This window comes from Lutra lutra, chromosome X (genome assembly GCF_902655055.1).
Source record: "Lutra lutra chromosome X, mLutLut1.2, whole genome shotgun sequence".
NCBI lineage: Eukaryota > Metazoa > Chordata > Mammalia > Carnivora > Mustelidae > Lutra > Lutra lutra.
Window position 1 is genome coordinate 46,041,724 of NC_062296.1, and position 19,826 is coordinate 46,061,549.

General features: G+C 38.7%; 1 protein-coding gene across 7 annotated transcripts in view; it reads right to left on the minus strand.

The window, feature by feature from the left end:
• Window positions 1–18,335, minus strand: part of ATRX (ATRX chromatin remodeler) — a 315,263-nt gene extending 296,928 nt beyond the window's left edge. For 6 of the 7 annotated variants that reach the window (XM_047714739.1, XM_047714738.1, XM_047714737.1 and 3 more), the window contains exon 1: window positions 9,679–9,740. In XM_047714739.1, the coding sequence (XP_047570695.1) occupies window positions 9,679–9,734 (56 nt within the window). In that variant the 5' untranslated portion in view covers window positions 9,735–9,740. Of the gene's footprint in view, window positions 1–9,678; window positions 9,741–18,086 lie in introns of those variants that run through there. The other variant, XM_047714735.1, reaches the window with a different exon arrangement.
• Between the last annotated feature and the right edge of the window lie 1,491 nt (window positions 18,336–19,826).

A 19,826-nucleotide genomic window follows, 5' to 3' on the forward strand; every position in this document is an offset into this window, starting at 1 on the left:
ATTCAAAGAAATAGGAAAAGTATGGCCCATTCCCAGGGACAAAAGAAGAAATTAACAGAACTGCCCCTAAGGAGGCCCAGATGTTGGAATTAATAGACAAGGACTTTAAAAAAACTGTTTTAAATATAATCAAAGAGCTAAAGAAACCAGCAAAACCCAGCAAAAACAAAGAAAGAAACATAAAAAGGAACCAAATAGGGCACCTGGGTGGCTCAGTTGATTAAACAACTGCCTTCAGCTCACATATTGGACTCCCAGCTCCATGGGGAGTCTACTTCTCCCTCTGACCTTCTCCCATCTCACGTGCACACGCTCGCTCTCTCTCTCTCTCTCTCTCTCTAATAAATAAATCTTTAAAAAAATGGAACCAAATAAGATTTTAGAGTTGAAAAATACAATAGCAGACATGAAAAATTACTACAGAGGTACAACAGAAGATCTGACCAAGAATAAGAAAGAATAAGTGAATTTAAAGATAGCACCAACTGAGATTACCCAGTATGAGAAGCAGAAAGAGGAAAAATGACCAGAGCATCAGAAACTTGTGAGATACCATCAAGCATAAAACATGCATAAGAGACATGCATAAGACAGTCACAGAAGAGAAGAAAAAGGAGAAAGAATACTTAATAGTCAAAGCAGCCCAAATTCATGAAATATATGAATCTACATATCAAGGTCAATGAATTCCAAGAAGGATAAGCAGAAATCCATAGTGAGACAAAATATAATTAAACTGTCAAAGCCAAAGAAAATATCAAAATCAATGAGAAATGACAAGTACAATGGATCCTCATTAACAGTTGAACACCATGGAAACCAGTAAAGTGAGATGACATATTTAAAGTGCTGTAAAAAGGGGCACCTGGGTAGCGCAGTTTGTTAAGCATGTGACTCTTGGTTTCAGCTCAGGTTATGATCTCAGGGCTCTGAGATCAAATCCCACATGGGGCTCTATGCTCAGTGTGGAGTCTGTATAAGATTCTCCCTCTTCCTTTGCCCCTTCCCTTGTGCTCTCTCTCTCTCTCTCAAATAAATTTTTTTTAATTGAGTATTAAAGTGCTGCGAGAAAAACCCTCATCAACCAAGAATTCTGTATCTAGCAAATATAACCTTGAAAAATGAAGAAATATGCCAAAAATTCAAAAGCTGAGAAAATGAACTGCTAGTATACTTGCCCTACAAGAAATGCCAAAAGAAGACTATCGGGCTGAAATGAAACACCAAAGTACAACCTGGAGCTATATAATAAAATAAAGAACAATGGTAAAAGCAACCTCATTATGTAAATATCAACACCTCGTTTTTCTTTTTTTTATATGTAACTATTCAGTCTCTTTACTTGAGTTTATAATCAAAAAACATCCCAAAACAGAAAAACCCAGGATCAGTGGCTTCGCCAGTAGATTCTACCAAACATTTAATGAATAATCATCATTTCTCGAATTCTTCCCAAAAACAGAAGAGGAGGGAACACTTGACTCATTCTATAAGGCCAGCATTACCCTGATACAGAGAAACACATCATAAAAAAAGGGAAAACTACAAACCAATATCCCTGATGAATACTGATGCAAAAGTCCTAAACAAAATACTAGCTATTGATTCAAAAATCCCAAACAAAATGCTAGCAAACAGAATTCAATGACACATCAAAGAATTATACACCATGACCAAGTAGGATTTATCCCAGGAATGCAAAGTGTGACAAAAATATATCAATGTAAAATAGCAGATATATAGAAAAAGGGGGGAAATCACATAATCATCTAAATTGTGGTAATCTTTACACCCTACGTGGGGCTTGAACTCTTGATCATGAAATCAAGAGTCACAAGCTTCTGACAAAGCCAGGCAGGCACCCCTGGAACTGATTTAATTTCTTTTAAGCATAGTTTCATAATATTCATTGCACAAGTTCTGAAACTCTTTGATTAAATTCATTCCTATATATTCTTTCTGAGGCTGCTGTAAATAGAAAAAAATATTTTCTCAATATCCTCTTTGGATTGTTTATTGCTAGTGTACAGGAATATAACTGCTTTCTGTGTGTTGACCTTATATCCTGCAACTGGGCTGAATTCATTTATTATCTCTAATAGTTTTTTGTGGATTCTTTAGGATTTTCTACATGTAAGATCACATCCTGTACAAACCACTTCATCCTTTACTGCTTGGATTGGTTTTTATTTTTTCTTTTTTAACTTCTGTTGAATAGAAATGGCAAAAACAGGCATATTTGTCTTGTTTCTGATCTCAAGTTGTAAATTTTTAGTCTTTTCACTATTAAGTATATTAGCTGTGGGTTTTTTATTAATATTCATTATGCAATTGGGGAAGTTCCTTTCTCTTCCTAGTTCTCTAAGTGTTTTTATTGTGAAAGGGTGTTGAATTTTGTCAGATTGTTAAGTATCTGCCTTTGGCTCAGGTCATGATCCTGGGGTCTGGTCCTGGGATGGAATCCTGCATCGGGCTCCTTGCTCAGCAGGGAGCCTGCTTCTCCCTCTGCCTGCCGCTCCCCCTGATTGTGCTCTCTAACAAATAAATAAAAATCTTTAAAAAAGAAAAAGAAAATAGAGGAGTAAATCTTCATGACTTTAGACCTGGCAATCATTTCTTAGATGGCACCAAACACTCATACAACAAAAGAAAAAAATAGATAATAGTTTGGACTTCATCCAAACTGAAAACTTTCATGCATCAAAGAACACTACCAAGAGTGAAAAGAAAACCCACAAAATGGAAAAAATATTCACAAATCATATATTTGATAAGGAATTAATATCCAGAATTTGTTTAAGTAGGTTCCAAACCCAGCATGGAACCCTATCCAGGACTTGAACTCACAACCCTGTGATCAAGACCTAAGGTGAGATCAAGGGTTAGACACTTAATTGACTGAGCCACCCAGGTGCCCCAATATCCAGAATTTTTAAATGACTCCTACAACAACAACAACAAAAAGAACAACTTAAAGTTGAGCAAAAGACTTCAATAGACATTTTTCCAAATAAGATACAGCAACAGCCAAAAAGCACATGAAAAGAGGCTTTATCTCACTAGTCATTAGGGAAATGCAAATAAAAACTACAATAACACTTTACACCTGTAGTATAGCTATTATTAAAAAAACAGACAATACTTAAGTATAGATAATATACAGTGTTATCTTAATTTCAGATACACAAAATAATGACTCAACAATTCTATACACTACTCAGTGATCACCATGATAAATGTAGTCAATATCTACACCAAACAACATTATTACAATTTTATTGACTATATTCTCTATGCTGTAATTTGCCTCTCTGTGACTTATTTATTTTATAACTGGAAGTTTGTACCTCTTAATCCTCTTTATTTCAGTTTAGTTTCTTAATTGTCAACTCATTTGTTTTATAGAGTACAGCTGACACGGTCAACTAAATTTTTTAAGTTAACCTAATTCTAAAACAAAATAAACTGTATGAGTTCATTTTTCTAAAAGACAAAACAAAACAAAAAAGCATTGTTGACCAAGAATGTAGAGAAATTCATACCCTTATAAAATGTAAGTGGAAATGTAAAACAGTATAACCACCATGGAAACAGTTTAGTGGTTCCCAAAAAATTAAAGCTAGAGGAGCGGCTAGGTGGTTCAGTGGGTTAAGCCTCTGCCTTCAGCTCAGGTCATGATCTCAGGGTCCTGGGATCGAGCCCCACATCGGGCTCTCTGCTCAGTGGGGAGCCTGCCTCTCCTCTCTCTCTGCTTGCCTCTCTGCCTACTTGTGATCTCTTTCTCTGTGTCAAATAAATAAATAAAATTTTTTAAAAAATTAAAGTTAGAATTCCACTTCTGGGTACATGCTCAAAAGAACTGAAAATAGAGACTTCAACAGATATTTGTTCACCAATGTTTACAGAAGCAATATGCACAACAGCCAAGATGGAAACAACACAAATGTCCATCAACACATGAATAGATAAACTAAATATGTATGGTACATACATACATAATGAATGGAATATTATTTAGCCTTAAAAAGGAATGAAATTCTGATAACATGCTACAAAATGGATGAACCTTGAGGACATTATGCTAAATAATGAAATAAGCCAAACACAAAAGGACAAATATTGTGTAATTCCACTTATATGAAAGTATCTAGAATACTTAAAATCAGAGACAGAAAATGAAATGGTAGTTACCAATGGATTAGGGGAGAGGGGAATGAAAGTTACTGTTTAATGGGTACAGAGTTTCAGTTTGAGATGACAAAAAAGTTCTGGAGTTGGACAGAGGTAACAGATACACAATGATGCAGAATATCGGGAGATATGAGGACTCTTTCAGAGGTAAAGGAAATGCTCCAGAGTTAGAGAGCAATGATGGCTGCACAACACTGAATATATTTAATGTACTTAATGCCACTGAACTGTACACTTTAAAGTGCTTAAAATGTTAAATTTTATATTTTACTGCAACTACAAAATCACAAAAGAAATATACAAATAACAAGGTTGGTAACACTAATATTTGTCCATTACCATTCTCCCTTCCAGCACAAGAAAAATCTCTAAAATCTATTTTTTTAATATTTTATTTATTTATTTGACAGACTGAGATCACAGGTAGGCAGAGAGAGAGGAAGGGAAGCAGGCTTCCCGCTGAGTAGTGAGCCCGATGCGGGGCTCGATCCCAGGACCCTGGGATCACGACCCGAGCCGAAGGCAGAGGCTTTAACCCACTGAGCCACCCAGGCGCCCCTAAAATCTATTTTGAAAGTTCATAAGTATGCACATATAAACTATCTCCATATCTGCCATATTTGTTGCCAGGAAAATATATTTCTGTGATTTATTATCTTCTTGTCTTATTTATTTTTTGTCTAAAAGCACTTAAGGGCAGAGTCTAAATTTTTCTGGTTTTATTAGGCTCAGTACCAACAGTACCTACTTGGGCAAATAAACACTATTCAGAATTTGTATGAAAATGTCAACCTTTCCGGGGGTGCCTGGGTGGCTCGCTTGGTTAAGCGTCTGCCTTCAGCTCAAGTGATGATCCCAGGATCCTGGGATCAAGCCCTGCATCAGACTCCCTACTCAGAAAGGAGCTTGCTTCTCCCTCTACCACTGCTACTCCCCCTGCTTGTGTTCTCTGCCAAATAAATTAATAAAATCTTTTAAAAAGATGTCAACCTTTCCAAAACATTTAAGAAACCATGACGGGGGCACCCAGGTAGCTCATTCAGTTAAGTGTCTGACTTCGGCTCAGGTCATAATCTCAGGGTCCTGGGATCAAACCCCCACATTGGGACGCCTGCTCAGCAGGGAGTCTGCTTCTCCCTCTCCCACTCCCTCTGCTTGTGTTCCCTCTCCCGCTGTGTCTGTCAAAGAAATAAAATCTTAAAAAAAATGAAGACTTCCTGAAACAGATATTGTACTGTATGTTAACTAGAATTTAAATAAAAAATTAAAAGAAAAAAGAGACACAATGGAGGACTAAAAACACTCCAATCTATTTTTTTAAAAGATTTTATTTCTTGGGGTGCCTGGGTGGCTCAGTGGGTTAAAGTCTATGCCTTCGGCTCAGGTCATGATCCCAGAGTCCTGGGATCAAGCCCCTCATCGGGCTCTCTGTTCAGCAGGGAGACTGCTTCCTCCCCTCTCTACCTGCTTCTCTGCCTACTTGTGATCTCTGTCAAATAAATAAATAAAATCTTTTTTAAAAAAGGTTTTATTTCTTTGAGAGAAAAAGAGAGCATGAGCAGGGGGAGGGGCACAGGGAGAAGGACAAGCAGACTCCATGCTGAGCAGGAAGCCCAACGTGGGACTTGATCCCAGGACCCTAGGATCATGACCCGAGCCAAAGACAGACACTTAACCAACTGAGCCTCTCAGGTACCCTATCTTTTAAATATAAAAGTATACATGCTCTAATGGAAGTAAGAAATTACAAATTTGTAATAAAGCAGCAATATTTGAATAAGGTCAGCATTCTGCCTTATTATGTCTAAATAGCAGTCTCTGTAATACTCTAAACAAAAATTAAATTGCAATAAAGGTCACCATGTTCATGTGGGCCTAATTACTAAAAGCTTTAGGAAATGTTTCATTATTTCATAAATACACTTCATTCCAATGATATACCACACCCCACCCAGACAGTCTTCAAATGGAGACAAGAGGCAAAGAATGTGGCAAGAGCAAGAAGCAAAGCCAGAAGTTTTATTCCTGTTTTAAGGAGTTATAAGAAAAGGGTCTTTAGGTGAGAACTGTGGTTCTATTCCTCTGCAGAAAAAAAATACAATTTTAAGACATTTAGATTTTAGAAACAGAAAACAGCACCTGTTTCCACAATTCATTCTTCAAGTTAGGCAGGTAACCCTAGCTCCCATCCAGAATAATCAGGTTATTGTTTAGAATTCAGATGTCAGAGACAAATCATGGAAAACACTAATAAGTGGATGGCAGTATTCAGGAACACAAGTCATTTAAATTTTTTAGAATCTACTGGAATGGGAACAAAGGAGGAAGAAGTATCCAGAAGTCATCCTTTCCTGCCTTGAAATTCCATCTTTTACCCATGTTCATTCTACCAGATTCAAGTACTAAACTACTGTGTTCTTATACCATATATGTCAGTAGCGCTCAGCTGGTACTTAGCACCTGCTACTATACTTTTAGGGGGAATCGGAGTTGAACATATATGTCTATATTCTCCTAAATATATTCCTTTTCTAAAGGACTGTTCTATCTCCTCAGTATTTCCAATGACTGGCATAGAGTAAACTCATATATAACCCCATGCTCAAAATATTCAAAGGCTCCCCATTCCTAAGCATAGCATTCAAAGCTCTCTGCAAGATAATTCACACATGACTTTCTAATCATACCACAACTCAGCTCAAAAAAGTTTCCCTTCCTCCTCTTCTACTGAATTTTCTTTTACTTCTCTCATAATAAGCAATACATTCTGCTTATAGTTCCTTCTTTAAAACTCAAAGTACTCTCTACTGGAGTGTAAGCTCCTCAAAGGAGGAAACTGGTCTGGGTTCATCTTTTTTCCCATGTGGGAAATAACAAATTGCCCTGTACAGAGGAATAATAAATGCTTACTAAAATGAAGATAGTATCTGCTCAGAGATTCCTTAAAAGAAGAGTGGTGATTTGTTGAGCATTTTAAAAAAACAACCCTGAAGTCATTTAGTACCCTCCAATATTCTCTCTTCCGTGTCTATTCAGTAAGCGGTGTTGGATGCATGATAGTCAGCCTTTGAAAGAAATATATTCTTTCATATACTTAACAAGTAACAGGTGCAGTCACTTTAATATGAAACATTCACTCTTGATTCTCTACTTTTAGCAGACACTCAGAATACACAATGAAAATTCATAAATAGGGTGTTTTGTGGTTTTGAATTTTGGGGGTATATGAAGAAGGTGGAAAGGGGAAAAGCAAAAAAAAAAAAAAAAAAAAAAAACAAAAAAAACAGTAAGAAGTGGGCAAATTCTTCCCAACTCTATAGAAATTAACCAAACCCAGCTTCAAATACCTAAATTAAATGGCAGAGAATAAGCTGATTGATAAGCTTAGTATTAAAACAAAATACATTTTAAAATACAGTAAAAGATATCATACGCCTCCTGATAAAACATGCTGAGAAAGACACAGCATTACTTCACAGTATTTCTAGCAAAATACACGATCACAAAGAAATATCAGACAAACCCAAATTAACTACCCTGTTCTTCAAAAATATGTAAGGGAAAAAAACAGCAAGGTACAGTGCTCTAGAGTAAAGAAGATTAAAGAGACATGACAATGAATTGCAATGTATGCTCCAAAATTGGATGCAAGACCAGAGAAAAAGAAATTTTTTTCTTTCACTATAAAGGACATTATGAAGCAAAACGTGAATAAGGTCTTTAGATTAAAAACTGCATTGTATGGGGGTGCCTGGCTGGCTCAATCAGTGGAGCATGCGACTCTTGATCTCAGGGTTTTGAGTTAAAGCCCCACAGTGAGTGTATAGATTGCTTAAAAATAAAATCTCAGGGCACCTGGGTGGCTCAGCCCATTAAGCATCTGCCTTTGGCTCAGGTCATGATCTCGGGGTCCTGGACTGAGCCCCACAACAGGCTTCCTGCTCAATGAGAAGCCTATTTCTCCATCTCCCTCTGCCCCTGCCCCCTTTTCGTGTGGGCATGTCTGTAAATGCTCTCCCTCTCAAACAAATAAAATCTTTTCAAAAAATCTTTTAAAAAAAGAAACAGTATCGGGGCGCCTGGGTGGCTCAGTGGGTTAAGCCGCTGCCTTCAGCTCAGGTCATGATCCCAGGTCCTGGGTTCGAGCCCCGCATCGGGCTTTCTGCTCAGCAGGGAGCCTGCTTCCTCCTCTCTCTCTGTCTGCCTCTCTGCCTACTTGTGATTTCTCTCTGTCAAATAAATAAATAAAATCTTTAAAAAAAAAAAAGAAACAGTATCAATGTTAATTTCTAATTTTGCTAACTACACTGAGGCTAAGTAAGAGAATATTCCCATTTTGGTGAAATACATATTGAAGTATTCAGGGATAAAGGAGTATTGTGTTTGTAATTTACTCTCTGAATCAAAAAAATATATAGACAGAATGATAAAGCAAATGTAAAAAATTACTATCTGCTGAATCTGGGTGAAGGGCCTGTAAGAATCTGCATACTATTTTTGCAAATTAAGTTTGAATTTGTATTTTTTAACTTTTTATTTTGACATATAGTAAAAAGGAGATGACTATTCTTTACCTCCTTGAAGGTAAATCAGATTCATCTCCCGAGGGTACAGTTATTTTTTTTTTAGATTTTATTTATTTATTTATTTGACAGAGAGAGATCACAAGCAGGCAGAGAGGCAGGCAGAGAGAGAGGAGGAAGCAGGCTCCCTGCTGAGCAGAGAGCCCGATGCGGGGCTCGATCCCAGGACCCTGAGATCATGACCTGAGCCAAAGGCAGCGGCTTAACCCACTGAGCCACCCAGGCGCCCCATCCGAGGGTACAGTTATTAAAAACATTTTTTTTAAATCATTCAATAAAATACTGCATGAGATCAATGAGACACTAACTAGAAAGTTGTTCTAAGCAAATGTCTTTGATCTCTGGATATTTTTTAAATGTTATTTATAAAAACACCAAATGTCTTTTATGGGAGGACTAAGTTACTAGCCAAAATGTATATTAATACAGATTTTTTTATAATGTAAACTCCATGGGGACAAGGCTTTAATTTGTCCTGTTCACCTAAGCAGTCCTTTGAACAGTTACTGGCACATGGCAATAGAAATCAGTAATAACTAGTATCTGAGTAATTAGCATGTCCCAGACACTAACATAAGTGCTTTGTTGTCCTTTAACTAATTTAATCTTCATATAGTCCAAGAAATACTCAGTGTATGAATTGGTACTTTTTGCAGGATGACAATTACAGTCAGTTCTGAAATCAAATGAGTTCCTAAAACTCACCAGGTTATGCAAAATTATGCAATGAACACCATAAGATTCATACGGGAAATGGGGTTAGAAGCACAACACTCAAAAAACTTCATCATAACACATTTTTTAAAAGATAGAAACCTAATAAAAATGATAGCACAATTTTGCATAGTTTACACATGAGGTGATTAAGAAATATAAAAACACAACAATAAATACAGCACTCTACCTTAAAAAAGACCTGAAGTTTGCCTGTGGAAGTACATCAGAAGGGCTGCAGCTCATGAATTACTGTGAAATGATGGGAGGAGGGTTATCTGAAATCCGATGGAAAACTATAACAACAGATGTGGATGGGAGTGGCTTAAAACACAAGGGGTGCACTGAGCTAGCCAACAGATGTTTGAGGTATGAGGTGTGTACAGGTATATGCATGTATTTAATGCAGTTCAGTATAGCTGGGTGTAGTTTCCTACATTCACCCAGGGAAAACTTTCTATAAAGGATCAGACAGTAAAATTTTTTAGGCTTTGTGGGTCTTTGTTACAACTATTCAACTCCAAGATCATGGTACAAAAGCAGCCACAGACAATATACACAAAAGGGCTTGGGTGTGTTCCAACAGAACTTTATTTATAAAAACAGGCCACTGGTTGGTGATCATAATTTGCTGATCCCAAACCTTTGCATATGAAAATGCAAATTTTGTCTTATGCTCAAATTGTTCCCTGATGTATCAACCTTGTTGGGACAAATATGCATATTCAAAACAAGCATTATTGCAGAACTAGGTTTGGAATGCTATCATGCAAACCAAAAAATAATTAATATAATTCAAATAAGCAAAATAACAAATCTAGTATTATATGAAAAGAAATTGCTTTGATTTTAGACTTTATAAATCAGTGATTATCCAAAAGTTAACTAACCACGTCAAAAATGGCCAAAATAAAAACAACTAAGGACAGATTTTGAACAATCGATAATAGTAAATCAAAATCTGTGCATTAAATTCTACACAATCTTTAAGAAAAGTGGAAAACTTTTGAAAGTTCAGGGTCACTTACAAAGGACACATGTGGCTTTTTCAAGATCATCAAGCTGCAAAAGTTAACATACAAACTGCACTTAGAAGATGAGTAAGTTCTGGACATCTAATGCATAGCATGGTTACTATAGTTAACTATACTACATACTTGAAAGTTGCTAGAGAGTAGATTTTAAATGTTCTCACCATAAGAACAAAAAAATGGTTATATGAGGTGAGGGATGTGTTAACTAACCTTATCGTAGTAAACATTTCAAAATATATACATATATTAAATCAACACCCTGTACAACTTAAACTTACACAATGTTATATCTCAACTATATATCAATAAAGCTGGGGAAAAAACATACTAATTGCACAAAAGTTATACAATATTTGTCCAGGAACTGAGTTAAAAATTCTCAGCTGACCTGCTTCCAAAGAGAAAACACTAATATATATAACAATCCTTTGCTTGCTGTATCTCACATCTGGACTCTCCCCCAGTTTTCTTTGTCAAAACTGTACCCAACCTTCCAAGGGCCAGATTCAAATGCTTTCTCTATAAAGTCTTCCCTGGACCCCATCAGAAATATCTTCATATTCTGGGGGCACCTGGGTGGCACAGTGGGTTAAGCCTCTGCCTTTGGCTCAGGTCATGATCCCGGGGTGCTGGGATCGAGCCCCACATCTGGCTTTCTGCTCAGCAGGGAGCCTGCTTCTCCCTCTCTGTCTGCCTACCTCTCTGCCTACTTGTGATCTCTTTCTCACCCTCTCTCTCTGTCAAGTAAATAAATAAATAAAATCTTTAAAAAAAAAAAAAGAAATATCTTCATATTCTGAATTTAGTTTTTACCTACTGCAGCATTTGCTACTTTATATCCTGCTTCAAAATTATTTGTGTACACATCTGTAATTTCCTCTGCCATATGGAAAATAAGACTAATCTTTAGCCATACTAATCCCTCTGCATGGGCAGCCCTTTTTCACAGCCAACCCTTAACCGCTAACTCATCTTCAAGACGCAATACAGATACCACCTCCTCTGTGAAAGTTTCCTAGACATCCCCGAAATTAGGCTTTCCTTCATTTCTGGTACCCAATAAAACCAATATATCTCTATTTTAGCCTGGTTTTATACCTGCTTATTTACTTATTATCTCCCTCACTAGGTTAAGAATGCCTTAAGGAGATGAGAATTTTGTTTCATTAAACTTTGCATGCCATAGCCCAGTGCCTGGCCCCTAGTTGATACTCAAGTATTTGATCAACTAATAAAGCATTCTCCCAAAATATGAAGTATAGGATATAAACACATGAAAACCAATGCTATACCAATAATTTCTTAAACAAATATTGTATAGAACAGTCAACAAGAAAGCTGGACTGTAGTTACCAAGAATGGCTACTTCAAGCCAAAACTGAAAGACAAAGTCTCAAGAAACAGGATCTGAAAATAGTGACTATAGCACACAATTCACAGAACCTTTTCCCAGGGCAAAAAGCACAACTGGCCAGAATAAAAAAGTCTTTTCAGAAGTATCATCTCTAATCATAAAAGGGCAGACAGAAAAAGGGGCACCTGAGTGGTGCAGTAGGTTAGGCATCCGACTCTTGGTTTCAGCTCAGATTGTAATCTCAGGATGGTGAGATGGAGCCCCACACTAGGCTCTGTGCTCAGCATGGAGTCTGCTTGAAACTCACTCTCCCTCTCCCCCTGCCCCTCCCCCCTACACTCTCTTGCTCTCTAAAATAAATAAATAAATCTTCAAATAAAAAGGGGAGAAATACAATATCCTGGATTAATAATCTTTCAAAATAGAAGACATCCTGAGCCACAATAATATTAACAAACTTCTCAACAAAAAGGGTTTCCTTTCCAGTATTTGCACAAATACGTGTACATTGATGACAGAGGATACCATCAACAAAACACATGTATCCAAACCATGTACGTTTAAGAAAAAAAAAGATATGCATACATGGCTAAAGAAACTTCCCTTTATCACTACCCTTCTTCCTACCCCCCAAAGTAAAATTAAAAAAAAAAAAAAAGATATGCATACATGGCTAAAGAAACTTCCCTTTATCACTACCCTTCTTCCTACCCCTCAAAGTAAAATTTAAAAAATGGTCAACATTTACATAAGCAGGACTATTTTTTTTAATCTTTATTTAAAACTCTACACCCAATGTGGGGCTCAAACTCACAACCCTAAGATCAAGTGTCATATGCTCTACCGACTGAGCCAGCAAGGCACCCCCATTTTTTTTTTTAATAACCTTATAGAACATCAAGTACAAGTTCATTTCACAAATGACAAAGCAGAAGCCTGGAAAGGATGAATTTGTCAAAGGTCCTATAATGAGTTAAGCAAGAGAGCTGTACCTAGAAAACCCAGGATTGGCTCGGAGTTCAGTGTTCATTCCTCTACACCAGCAGTTCTCAAACTTTTAATCTCAGGAGCTCTTTACACTCTTAAAACAGTTAAGAATTAGCAAAGGCCACAAAGAGCTTTAGTTTATTGCCTTTTAAGAACCACTGTTATAGGGGTGCTTGGGTAGCTCAGAGGGTTAAGGCCTCTGCCTTCAGCTCAGGTAATGATCCCGGGGTCCTGGGATAGAGCCCCGTGTTGGGCTCTCTGCTCAGCAGGGAGCCTGCTTCCTCCTCTCTGTCTCTCTGCTTCTCTGCCTACTTATAATCTCTGTCAAATAAATAAAAATTTTTAAAAGAAGAACCACTGTTATAACCATGTTACTTCCTCCAGAACTGCAGGCATTATCAGTTATCTATTAAACCTATTCCCATTTTACAGGTAGAGAAACGGAGGATAAATATCTTGCGTGTCTGCTATCAAGACAATCATAAGACAAACATTAGCATACATGTACAGAGGAATCCCACTTAGGTGCTCCTTTTACTGTCCTACTATAGTCAACGTTCCAAAGAGAAGATCTAAACATCATTTTCCTATGGCTTAAAAACCATTTGAACAGCTTTTGCCAATGTTCAAGAAAACAAATTCTGGAGGAAAGGACTTCATGTAAACCCAAGATTTGCCTGATATAATCCACAAATTTGGGGCGCCTGGGTAGCTCAGTGAGTTAAAGCCTCTGCCTGCGGCTCAGGTCATGATCCCGGGGTCCTGGGATCGAGCCCCTCATTGGGCTCTCTGCTCGGCGGGGAGCCTGCTTCCTCCTCTCTCTCTCTCTGCCTGCCTCTCTGCCTACTTGTGATCTCTGTCTGTCAAATAAATAAATAAAATCTTTAAATCAGGGTGCCTGGGTGGCTCAGTGGGTTAAGCCGCTGCCTTCGGCTCAGGTCATGATCTCAGGGTCCTGGGATTGAGTCCCGCATTGGGCTCTCTGCTCAGCAGGGAGCCTGCTTCCCTCTCTCTCTCTCTCTGCCTGCCTCTGTCTACTTGTGATCTCTCTCTGTCAAATAAATAAATAAAAAATCTTTAAAAAAAAAAATCTTTAAATCATCATCATCATCATCATCCACAAATTTATTCAGACTCCAAGAGTGAAATAGACACATAAAAACAATTTCTCACAGAAAAATTATTTCACACACCTCTATCTATACAGAAATTTCTTTAAGTACTACATGTATCTTATCTCTAGAAATACAATATATAACTGAAAGCTTATGGTCAAACTATACCAAGGGTTGCCAATAATGAGAACTGGCATGATCAAAATTAAAGTCACAAACATCTTTCTTTTCACCCAATCAGCAACATAACCAAACAACTGGTATTTAAATTCTTTCAAAACCCTTTATAAAAATTGCATGTACTCCCCCTCCACAGCCTGGCTTAATACCTTCCACTTAGTGGGAATGCAAATATTTCACAGATAACAGTTTTCAAACATTAGGTTAGTAAGCAATGATTGTGAATTACCACCCTAACAGATACTTTCTAAGACATTTTCCCAGCATCTCTCCATTTAGACAACTTCTGCCTTTTGCAATTTAAGACCATGAGGCACCTGACTGTCTCAGTCAGTGGAGCACCTGACTCGATCTCAGGGTTATGAGTTTTTTTTTTTTTAAAGATTTTATTTATTTATTTGACAGATCACAAGTAGGCAGAGAGGCAGGCAGAAAAGCAGGCAGAGAGAGGGGGAAGCAGGCTCCCCGCTGAGCAGAGAGCCCGATGTGGGGCTCGATCCCAGGACCTTAGGATCATGACCTGAGCCGAAGGCAGAGGCTTTAACCCACTGAGCCACCCAGGCGCCCCTCAGGGTTATGAGTTTAAGCCCTACACTGGGCACAGAGCTTCTTAAAAACAAATAAATTAAAAAATAAAATTTAAGACCAATAACAAGTTATACTGCTGTCAGCTGCCATAAAGGTTAGAATGACAAGTCCCAGGGAGCCTGGGTGGCTCAAGTGGTTAAGTGTCTGCCTTCGGCTCAGGTCATGATCTTGGGGTCCTGGGACTGAGCCCTGCACCAGTCTCCCTAGTTTAGTGGGGAGCCTACTTCTACCTCTCCCTCTGCCCCTCCCCACTGCTCTTGCTCTATCTCAAATAAATAAAATCTAAAATAAAAAGAATGACAAAATATCTCTGACCTTTATACAAAAATAGTTTATCTGTCAATCAGAAGCTTATCTTTCATAATGATAAATATTTCAAGAAACAAGCCAATCTTATTTAAAATAAAATACATAACAAAAGCTCCTTAAAAACAGTAACAAAATCTTTTAAAGACTGAGCCACTGATTCTTCAGTGTATGATTTAGGCAGGTCATCAATTTATTTCCCTCCCTTCTTGCCTTTTGGCTATTTTTTCACCACAGAATCACAGAAAATATTGTTTTTTATGAACACTAGTAAAAATCAGAACTACTCTTTGTTGCTATTTAAGTGCTCAACAAAAGTTCTGATACAAAAATATCTGGCACTATTGTGTAAAATAAAATTAATGATAATGTATAGAACTGCTCTATTATTTCTATCTCACAGTAGGAGAGAATCAAGAGTGATTCAGTACTGTGAGTTCAACTCACTCAAGCACTACCTGTCAGATTATCCTCTATGATTATGACTTGAGATAAATGACACTTCAGCCTGAGACAGTTCTGAACACCCACTTGGTGCACTTTCCCAGTAAATAATCGGGGAGCATCATACATTTTTAAATTAACATTTATATATGTGGTTCTTTACAAGGGGTTTTTCATGTAGCTTAAGAATTTCCTGGAATTAATTAAATGTTTCAGTTTTTCTCATTATCTCATCTGTACATAAAAGGCAAAATATTTTAACAGCTACAAGCTCTAAGACCTATATCAAAGAACCTCAATCAATAGTAGCTAATAGGAACTTCTTCTGTTGTAACGCTTGGGCTAAATTAAAATGATCATAATCACATTAGACATGGCAGCTCAAGGGGGCATTAATGCCCTGTGGTTAAGAACATAAGTTCTGGGGGGCGCCTGGGTGGCTCAGTGGGTTAAGCCACTGCCTTCGGCTCGGGTCGTGATCTCAGGGTCCTGGGATCGAGTCCCACATCGGGCTCTCTGCTCAGCGGGAAGCCTGCTTCCCTCTCTCTCTCTCTCTCTCTGCCTTCCTCTCCGTCTACTTGTGATCTCTCTCTGTCAAATAAATAAATAAAATCTTTAAAAAAAAAAAAAGAACATAAGTTCTGGGGGCACCTGGGTGGCTCAATGGGTTAAGCCTCTGCCTTCGGCTCAGGTCATGATCTCAGGGTCCTGGGATCGAGCCCCACATCAGGCTCTCTGCTCAGCAGGGAGCCTGCTTCCACCTCTCTCTCTCTGCCTACTTGTGATCTCTGCCTGTCAAATAAATAAATAAAATCTTAAAAAAAAGAACATAAGTTCTGGAGTAAAAACGGGGTTCAATTCCAGCTCCACCAATTACAAGCTGTATAGCTTTAGTCAAGTTCTTTGATTTCCCTATGCTTCAGTTTCCTCCTCAGCTATAAAATGAGGAACACTAAGTACCTACCCTATAGTTGTTTTAAGAATTAAGATTATACAGGTGAAGGTCAACAATAAGCACTCTTCAAGACCAATAAAAACAAACTGACCGTGGCACAGAATGAATGAAGTCTTCTTTTTGTGAGGCTTTCAGTAAAATCTAGAGGTTATATTTACCTATAAGGTACACCCTTCATGTAAACTAACATGAGCACCTAATAACCAGCCAACAAGTTGTACTGGGTACCTCTTACATACCCAATGCCCAATAAATAAAGGTTTATTGTGGCTGGACCAATTAACATAAATTCAGAAACCGAGACTACAATCTTTACACAGCTAGGGATCTGTAATCTAAGAACTAAGGTTTTTTTTTTTCTCAAGTGAAGGAAAATATCTTCTATCTACTGCTTATTAATGTAGAAAATAGGCATAATAGGTATCACAGGCTCATTCCCAAACTCCACATGCTCTAAAAGCTTCTACTATCCTAATACTTACTCAAAGGCACATTTTGCCAACTACCAATGCAATTCTGATCCATGCTCCCTTTAGTATTCTTTATTTTGCCCCTAGGCGCCAAGGATACATTTCAGAGCAGAAAAATTACTTAATTCACAAGAGATGAAAAGTCAAATGTCAAAGAGCCTGAAAAGCAAGCCAGCCACCCGTGTAAAAATACTATATACTTCATATTAACAACTCATATTTTTAGACACTACCAAGAAGCAAATCAGAAGCACAAGAGAAAAACAACCTCAACCTAATAAACATACTTGATTGGTTAGAGGAGGCCTGCCAGGCACAGCTTCCCTTGCAATAAATCTTACGTCCCATCGACCCATATTAACCTGCTCCTCATCCCTCACGGAATAAATTTTTTTAAAAGTAGGGTCTAATTACTTTTGCTCGAAATTTGCCAGCAAGTGGAGAAACATCTGAGATCTGCCTTACCACCCATCAAACCTTGACTTCATGAAAAGTATACTGGGGTATACCCTGGGTAACCACCCCTTTGCCTAGAAATAAACCCAAGGATACCCCCTCAAGATATGGAGTAGGGAAGGAATGTAAAAACCTAGCAAGGACTCACCCGTTCACCCCCCAAAAAAGAGCTTGTCCCCAGGGGCTGCAGAAAAAAAAAAAAAAAATTCCGCAAAGCTGCGATATTTCTTGTCTCCTGCTATCCAAACGCCACTGACTCGTCCCGGGATCTCACATCCTCCCGCCGCCAGCCCGCCCCTCCCCCTCTACACCCCCCCCCCCCGCCTCCTCTCCTCCCCCACGCAGTTTCCAGGCCCAAAGATTAGGAAGAACGACCGGGATACCAAAACCGCCTCCGACTTAGGGTTCTCAATTCCACAGGCACCAAAGAATAAACGAGACGAAGCCAACGAAGCTTCACCGGTTAGGGAAGGCTGGAGGAAGCGCCCAACACGCCAGGCCGCGCCCCCCCACCCCCACCCCCACCCCCACCAGGGGTTGGAGCCTACCGCCGAAACTCCGAAACCCTTCTCACCTAAAGAGAAAACGATGTCTTTCCGCTAAGCGATACTCAGGCCTAACCCACCAAGCCAAAGCTTTCCCAAACACCCTACTCAAAAGACGCATAGGCCTAGACCGCTAGGACCCGTGAGACGGGGTTGTATTTTACCTCATGGGCTCAGCAGTCATGTTTTCGCTTCAACGCCTTGTAGCTTCAACGACCGTAGGGCGCCGCTTTGCGCTCTCCAGCACGGGGTTACGACAGAAATGCAATGGACTCGTAGTCGTCACTATAGCTGGTGCAGGATCCTCCCCACAGCTCAAAGGCCGCTACCACTGCCCCCGCCGCAGGAGCCGCGGAAACAAAGCGACGCCGCCGCCGCCGCCATTTTGTTGGGCCGAGGCTCAGGCAGAAGAATTGGCGCGTCCTCCCTCTTCCTCTTTCCGCTACCGATTGGCTACCTCCTCTACAGCTCAGACTCTTATTGGTTACTGAAATTCACCTTCTTTGGGGGCCTGTTGCTAAGGCGGTCTACGTCATTTAAACCCCTCCACCTTTTCATGGGGGCTCCTATTCAGTCCCAATGACCTGAAAGTGCTAGTGACGTATTTTGACTTTATTTTGAAAATGCTTTTTGATCCATCCTCCTTTCCTTGACATATTGACAAAACAATAACAGCAATTTACATTTATTGAGTGTTTACTATATACCAGGCACTATACTAATCCTCTATCCGGATTAGCTCATGTAATCCCTATTCTCTTTGAGGCAGACAGACGCTTGTTAACTACATTTTCCAGATGAGGAAACCAAAACACAAAGTCTCATAGTAGTGGAGCCAAGATTCAGACCAGACACCACACTCGTAAACACTGATCTATATGACCATCCTGTGTCTTTTCTTTCCTATATTTCAGGTTATGATCAAGTTCTTTACTTTTCTAGATTTTTTATAAAGACTATTCATCATGCCAGCATGCTTACAAAATATATATTATATAAAACTAACCTGAGATCTTCATGTGAGTCTTTCAATACTCATAAATAATATTCATAAATACTCATAAATAAATAAACTCCAAACTGCCACCTGAAACACACACACACCCACACACACTAGATGTAATGTTAAGTTTAGGTCACAAACCAACCAATCAAGGTCTATTTCCTCCTTATTACAGACGTTTGGCTGGATGATCTCTAAAAGACTTTCCAGCTTTCATGTTCTCTAATTTAATTGTTCACTGGTAATCTCTGCAAGTCACAAATTAGTTCTCTAAAGTCTAATAGTTTCTAATTTTATTTCCAAATTTATTCTGACATACATGGTTTTGTTCATTTTATTTGCTTTTCTTCAAATCTGCAATTTGCTTCTTTTGCATTTAGGTGAAAGAGTTGCTGCTTTCTACCGGAATTGCAAATGGTAAGACTTTTTTGAATAGAACACTTTGATAATCTGATAGACACAGGCGAATTTTTAATCAAGAGTAGTTTGGGGGCGCTTGGGTGACTCAGCCAGAAAAGTATGCTGCTCTTGATCTTCCAGTCATGAGTTTGAGCCCAAAGTTGGGTGTAGAGATTAATTAAATTAACAAAATTAAAGAAAGAAGTTTAGGGGTGCCTGGGTGGCTCAGTAGGTTAAGCCTCTGCCTTCAGCTCAGGGTCCTGGCATCGAGCCCCACATCAGGCTCTCTGCTCAGCGGGAAGCCGGCTTCCCCCTCTCTCTCTGCCTGCCTCTCTGCCTACTTGTGATCTCTCTCTCTCTCTGTCAAATAAATAGATAAAATCTTTAAAAAGGAAGAAGTTTATACACATTTCAAATCATCTTTCAAACATTCAAGTATTATTGGCAACTGTAGAAACCAGCCTTCTATATCTGGTATACTGATTTTCTTCTTGTCTTCCAT